At 38.7% G+C, this 7,698-nt stretch overlaps 1 protein-coding gene across 1 annotated transcript; it reads right to left on the bottom strand.

The window, feature by feature from the left end:
* Positions 1-256: 256 nt before the first annotated feature.
* On the bottom strand, positions 257-6,294 carry LOC127239093 (protein FAM90A27P-like). Its single transcript, XM_051207884.1, has 6 exons — positions 6,223-6,294; positions 5,646-5,818; positions 4,120-4,297; positions 3,272-3,471; positions 2,481-2,586; positions 257-853 (listed from the first exon to the last, which is right to left on the bottom strand). The coding sequence occupies exons 1-6, from the start codon at positions 6,292-6,294 to the stop codon at positions 257-259; spliced, it is 1,326 nt and encodes a 441-aa protein (XP_051063841.1).
* Between the last annotated feature and the right edge of the window lie 1,404 nt (positions 6,295-7,698).

Below are 7,698 nucleotides of genomic sequence, written 5' to 3'. Positions count from 1 at the left end.
ATCAAATATCTTAGGGTTCTTTAAAACAAGGCAACTCTGAGATACAGACTTAATCTTTTCACAAGAATTAGTCACAGGAGTCAATGAGATCCTAAAGCATGGTTGTTGTTTTTCTATTTCCAAATGTGTTGCATCCCCATTATCCTGCATGAATGTGTGCACCAGGAGACTGTTGTGTTCTTGATAGTTCTTGGATAAAAAGAGCCATCCAGAAGCTGTATTTGGACACTGGCCTTCAATGCTGGTTTCTTTGGTTTCATCTTGGGTGCCTACTGGATTGACATGCATTTGTACTGAGAGATGGCTGAGAAATCTGGACATCCTCCAACTCAGATACTAGAGTTCTCATGGTGGGATTCAGACAGGAGCTGATTCGACGTTTCTTTGGGTGATGCTGACTCTCCCTGCTGGTGATTTGGAGAGGTTTCTTTCCAGGAGCCTGGATTCTGCCTTCAGAGTCCTGTCCATACTTTGGTCTCATAGATTGTACACAGGAAGTTGAAGGTGTACCATGATGTTTCTTATTTGTCTGGAGTTTAATGTCATGCACTGAAACAGCTGTCTTCACATCAGGTTCAAGAGCACATTTGGGAGAAACAACAGCCCCACGGGATGTCAACATGGAGCTGGGGGAAGAATCCTGGCGGTCCCCACAATTGGACTTCAGGGTATCTGAGAATCCCATATCATGTGCTGGTACTAATCCATAAGTGTTTTCCTGTCCTTTTTTGTAAGAACATGAGGATGTGGTTGCTCTCACATTGGGTGTCTTGCATAGTGGGAGACCATTGGAGACAGGACCCAATGAAGTTTTCTTCTTGGTCATGCAAATAAGTGATGGCCTGGTAGGTTTCTGTTAAGAAAAAAAATCTCAGTTAAATTACCATCCTGTGTGACGAGCTCTCTAATTAAAATTATCCACATAGAAATTATGTGAAGCAAATATGTAGGCTAAACAAATGCATGGAAAAGTAGGACCGTTGAGAACTAAAGAGAAGACCAGTGGAGAGTAAGGTGGTGGAACATATTTATATAGGCTATAGGTTGTACAAGGAAATGTGTAATAGTGATGAGCAAGACAGTGTCATAACAAAGCCCAATATTGTGCAGTGAGTGATAGAGAACTAAACATAATGAACAGGGCTAGATGAAGGGATATGGGAGAACAATGAACAGAACAATAAACACATTAGGATTCTTCCTAATTCAGATAAACAGAAGCCATGCCAACCAAAGGAGATAGGACACTGAACTTAATCTGTGTATGTGTGAGGGGGATTAAACCCTTTAAATACCCAAAGTATGTCTACAGTCATTTGTACAGTAGAATATGTGGGAAAAAAAAACATTTGAACCTAGGACTTAGATATCTAAGTGAATAAGAATGATTGTTGCTTTTCAGTTCCTGGGACCTACCTAGAAAGTCACAACTGTCTGTAAGTTCGGTGTTTGAAATTTTTGAAATCTGATATATTGTTTTGATCTCCTATGCCACTAGATATATGCACACACAAGTCATAAACACAACAGGCAAGACACTCATTCACACTAAATAAAATGAACCAAAAAATAAAAACACAACTTGACATAAGAATGAGATTTTTAAGCCTAGGAGATGTCACTCTGAGACTATCAATTAAGAAGGGGATGTCAAAAAATTCATTTTGTCTATGTGTATAACATAGACAAAATGAACAAAGCACTTTCTCATGGTTGTGATAAGTCTGGATGACAAGCTTCCTTTCATGGGCAGACAGGCAGACTCTGGAAAAGCATGGAAGACACCAGACTGGTGCAATATCACTCAGCATGAGAGGAAGCATTTCCCACATACACATACATCCTCCATATTTGTTGGCCCAGGCTCAAGATAAAGGAGCATATTCAAATGAAGATACAGAAAGCCATATGTGGTGCTGCAAATCAGTGATCCCAGAACATGTAACAGTAAAGAAAAGTCATGTCAGGTTCCAGACAATGCTAAGCTACATATCCAAAATCCACAAAATGAAAACATATTAGACATGTCTTTATACACCTGAAATCCTAGTATCTGGGAAGCCAGGCAATGAGAATGTGGAGATGCCGAAGAACATGATCATGGTCAGCACAGGCTGAATAAGTGTCTGTTCCAAAGAAGCAAAAGAGAATGAAATGAGAGAAGAAACAATGGGAAGTGAAGAGGAATAGGGAGCTAAGAATGCTACCATAGGATACAGAGAGGGAGAGGGAACAGGAAAAGTGGAGGGCATGAGAATAGGAAAAGAAATGTAAGGGGGAATAAGAGAGGGGAGGGTAACTAAAGGGCAAGAAACAGCAGGTGAAGAATTGAAGAAAATGGAAAGGTCAATCAAGCAGAAGCTGGTAGAGAAGTGCAATAAGCTTGCCTGGCTTTCCTTACAATACCAACACCAGGTATATAGCAGAGCAGCAGAAATTGGATCCAAGAAAAACACAACAAGCAAGTAAGGAAGACTCACCCTCAAAAAGAAACAAGATTCTGGTTCTTCCAAACTGTTCCTCTTCTTCTCTGTAGAGTGTGTGGGAAATTTCTGTGGCAGAATTTTCCTTGGAAGCAATTCTTGCCTGCAGTGCAGCACATAGTATTAAATGTTAGGATCAGAAGAATTTCTGCATGTGAAGAACTAAAAGCGATCTCTATCTTGAAAGTTAATGCTGGCATTGTTTGGAGTGAGGAGGTATTAAAGCCATAGTGAGATTTGATTAACTGAGCTAGGATCATCTTTTACCTCAGAATCTGGAAACACACCTGAAATTTTCCACGCCCAGGGATTAGATTTGCATATGTCTTTATAGTAAATACATAGTATCCTGTAATTCAGGCTAACCTCTAAAACAGAAGACAACTGAGGGAGACCATGAAATTCATATCCACTGTTGCCAGTCTACCCTCTGCTGGATTTCCAGGTATGCACAAGCATATTGATATAGTTGTGATGGAACCAAAACAAGTGTACATGTATGTTATAATACACAAGCCCCTGATCAAGACCATAGCCCAGCACTGCATTCTTTCCTTTGATGCTACTTCTGTTCTGTCAACAGTGGGCAACATTCCTAGCAATATCCCTCCCTGCTTTTTAATGATCTCAACACTACATGAGCTGAGTGCACTATTCTCTGATTGTTGAATCTGATGGTTTTTTTGGGGGGGGAGGGAGCTGTGTCCTGACATGTCTGTATTCAATGAACAAACATCCAATACCATCTACCATGCACGTGAATAATTATGGATGTGTCCCATGCTCACATTTGTCTTTCTTTCTCCTCTTTATCAGTCTTTTTAAATATTCCTGGAGTCTGGAGCTGCTCGGCCGTCATTGTTTCCGTTTTCTCTTTCTTCTTGTTTGACCCCAGAGGCTGGACAGGAAGGGCTTCAGCCCAGCGTTTCATGGGGCACATTTTGCTCCTTGCCGTATGTCCAAAGGCTCCACAGTTCTTGCATGTCACCTGTGTTGACAGAGAAGTGAACACATACTTAGTTACAATTTCACATAAGTATCAAAGTTCCACAAAATTCTTTTAGGTGAGATTCAACCTTGCTTGTAGGATGTAGCCTCAAACAATACTCCATTATCTGCCAAGTAAGACAGGATTCTACAATCATTCATAGGGTGCATTTTATAGAGCATTGCAGAGATAAATAAATTTGTGTCAAAAGGATTACAGTGGGTATCATGTTGTGACTCCCAACTTTGAACTAGCACTCAGGAAGATTCCGGTAGAGGAACATGGGTTTAAGAAAAACCTTGTCTATGCAGATAGATCCAGGTCAGCCTATGAAAATTATTTACATGGGATCTAAATACAAAAAGTAAAATGAATGTTGGAGATACAGCTCAAGATAAGGATATTTGGATATAATTCACCAATATGGAAAATGGCTCTGTGCTAAGAAAAATCCAGGAATATCAGGCTGCTCATGGTATTGAGTGTATACAAGGGAGCTCCTTAGATGCCCTCAACTTGAGAGAAAACTGCTCAAATTAGATTAGCTTCTATTAGAGAATATGAGATACAGACACCTAGCAACATGGTTAAATCCACTTTCTAAAATACATATAGAGCAAAAATTCTCAAAAGTTCAAGTGCATTGACCTTGGTTTCTTCCTCCTCTTCTCTGGGAGTCTTTGGTCTCACTGTTCCAAAGCATTTTTTCTTCTGAGTTTTGTCTCCAGGTGGTCTCTCAGCAGGGGGTTGTATGTGATGATCAGTCATCTGCTTTTTGACATTTGGTTTCTTGTCAAAATTTTTCTTTAATTGATTATTGTACTTCCTAGTTATGGAATAAAGAAAGAGAAGTTATATTGATAAGTATCTTTGCTTTCTACTTTAAGATGCAGAAATGAGAAGGATTTGCTGACCAGAGTCACACACATCGTACCCTAGAACACTCAGAGTTTACATGCCTATTTCCAGAATGTCACACTCAAAGAACAGTTAACCTCCAGAGAAAATACTGTCAGGCTTAATAGGGCCGAAATAAGATGTGTAGGACTGCATAAAATACAGTGGGTTCTGAAATTTTCCAAGATATTCCCACCAATTTTCTCTTTTAAAAAATTTTTTTGTTGCTTCCTACTCTTTCCAATTCGTTTTTTACTTTAGTTTTAAGATGTTATATTTTGATTTAGTTTTCCATGTTTTGAATTCTGCTATGACCATGCACCCTGTTTGTACCTGCTGCCTACAAGGACCAGAAGAATGTGTCTGACCCCCTGAGAGAGGAATGAGATGTATTTTTTGAGGGTCTTTATGAATACAATAAAGGGAACCCAAGCATTCTGCAAGAGCTGTCTATGCTTCTAGACACATAAACATCTTTCTAAACCCTATTAATTTTTGAAAACTAAATTTCAGTTAATGACAACTAGGTTCTAATTTAGGTTTCAGACAAGATTTACCTAAATCCGTTTCCTTTTCAACCATATTTACTAGCAATAAAAGCATACACCACCATACCAATTCCTAAGAAGATGTTGCTTAGATTATTTTTCAAAGAAATAAATTTACAAGAAAAGCAAATTATTTTTTCATCATATTTGAGAAAAAATATTTTCTGTTTACTTTTTATATACAATTTCATCTATAAGCTTCAAATGAGAATTGTAAAACTCTGATATGTAGCTGATAGTTACACTTCACTAACAGAAATTCATAATTTTGTATCTATTTTCATTTGAACTTTTTCTCAAACTCACACCTGAACAGACAAGCTGAGGATGACTATGCAAGCTGATGTACTGTGAAATTTCATATCAAGCAATTAACAAATAACTTTCCATATGAACATATGCTAGATGACACAGATAGGTAATCGATATTTAGGAAGCTTATGACAATGTAATTTCAACTTCAGGGCCTTTCTCTGTGGTAGTGTTCTACATAGCAAAAATCAGCATCAAAATTAAACAAAAAGAATTTTGTCTTGTGTCCTGGTGTAGCTGAAGCTTGAAGTAATTCCTGACGCAAAATGTTCAAGTTTAGTCGACAATTTAAGAAAACAAAATCACTCATCAATGAAAAGTCCTCAGGTAAGCCAAGGTTAAAAAATGTGGTTCACAGCTACATGCCATAGGCAGCTGTTTTCCCGATGTGCCCACCCAATGTAGGTCAGTTCCTACCTCTTTTCTTGGTCTTCAAGATTTTGTGGGACTGGATTTGGTCTGGGCACCGAAGTCTGACTGTTTTTATTAGAAACACAGCGGGCTGTGGGGTCCTCCCCTGGCAGCAGAGGGAATCGAAGCAAAACCTCCACAGAGGCAACAACTACCCATTTCTCCGTCATCAAGTCGATCTGGGGACAAGAAAGAGAAAATTAGTTGGTGTTCCATAGTGGGGGAAGAAGCCTTTCATGGAGGAGATAGATAGTTGTCCAGTTCCTTCTATCTTTCAGGATTGTCAGTCTAAAATCCTTCTCACCACAGCAAACCAGAACTTTAGAAGTGCATTTCAAATAATGAGAAGTTAAAAAGGAGATTCTGGGGGTAATGGAAATGGTCCCTTGGGGAAACGATCACTGTTGTAGGTGCTGTGCCTGCTGTATTCCCTGGATTGGTAGCTCTGTCCAGGTGCTTTGTTCCTGAGAATACAGTTTGTACACACTCAGGGCATGGAATATGATGCTGCTTCAAGGGAACTGTACATCCTACTCCACCTCACTCCATGTACTTCTTTTTACCCAACCACACCCATACTTACATCTCTTTGTGGGATCCCACACTGTTTTAGGAACTGCTTGCCCTCTTCCATTGAAAGTTTGTTCGGATCCATCTCTGTTGGACCCTTCCAGGAACTCGGCTTCCCTCTAGAGTTTAGAAAAAAATCACACAGTGCTTCTTACTAAAATCTCCCCAGTGATAAATATTCAACTATCTCCATTTAGTAACTCATCTCCTCATTCTTCCACTAAAACTGTCTATATGTCCTAAATGGCACTAATGGGGGTGAGGAATAGGAAGACAAAAAAACCAAGAGATTCTTCACTAGCTGCTCCACTGTTAGCAACTCGAAATGCGTACAGATTAATCAAGGGCCCTCAAATTTTATGGTATTAGACTCAGGGAAAGCTACTCCTATTATGAGTTTCAAAGGAATTCAATATGTACAGAGTCCTCCAACTTCTGAGATTCAACCTATGATTGTTCATCTAAATGCCTAAGTCAAAACAATAATAATATAGAAAAATTTTAGAGTTTAGAATCTGCATTTTTTTTAGATTCAAACAAGCCTGCACATCATAGTATCAGCTATTTGAGTGCTTGGAGTTCAGTGGGTGTTGCTATTTGAAGCGGTGTTGAGGATTTTGTCCTAAGACATCTCCTGAAAATTTCTGTGAGAATCCATTTATTCCTACAGGAATTTACCAAGGTGTCTTTCTTGATTATAGTTGTTTAGTTATGTGCCCTAACAGCAAGACCACTGTGAAACGCAGGGCTCCTTTGCTACTGAGTGAAGAGGCAGCCTCAGACTGACACCTGGATTTATACTCCTTCTCTGCCCAAGTCCTTGTAATGATTTAACATAATGTAATCATGTGTGACTGAATTATCTTGCTCCACCCTGATCTGAACAAACAAATACTTTTTTCCTTTTCCACCGATTATTTTTATAGCAAGTAGGTATTTCTGAATCACATACTAATTGGTATTTGCATTCCAAAAGTTTCAAATTGTTCAACATGTAATATAAACAATCAGTGATATAAAAGTAGTTCTTCAATTAAAATGGATTTTCCTTCCCTTAGCTAATCTAAGGAGTTTGCCAAATTCAAGGTCATTTAAAGCTATAAAGCAAACATGAAGCCATCCTGTTGGACATGGGATGCTGTCAAAAAAATCACTGATTCAATCATATCCCTCATGATTTTAATTTATACTCAACTGAATTATGAATTCTTTTTACATTTTTGGACATGGTTTCTCTGTGCAACAGTCCTGCCTATCCTGGACTTAACCAGGCTTGCTTGGAACTTACAGAGAAACACCTGCCTCTCAAGTGCTGGAATGAGAGCCATGAGACATTAATGCCCTGTGATAGAAATTTTTTTGTAAAAAATATATTTTGAGCTTCTTTTATTCGGAATGTTTTACCTAGATTTTTATGATATGTAATGGGTGTGTGCACTTCCAATAAATGCCAGAAAAAAAAATCTTCAAATATTCCTGGCCTGGGATT

Source organism: Phodopus roborovskii, unplaced genomic scaffold, assembly GCF_943737965.1.
Source record: "Phodopus roborovskii unplaced genomic scaffold, PHOROB, whole genome shotgun sequence".
Taxonomy (NCBI): Eukaryota; Metazoa; Chordata; class Mammalia; order Rodentia; family Cricetidae; genus Phodopus; species Phodopus roborovskii.
The sequence above is the reverse complement of the archived record's forward strand: the minus strand, read 5'-3'. Positions and strand labels throughout refer to the sequence as shown.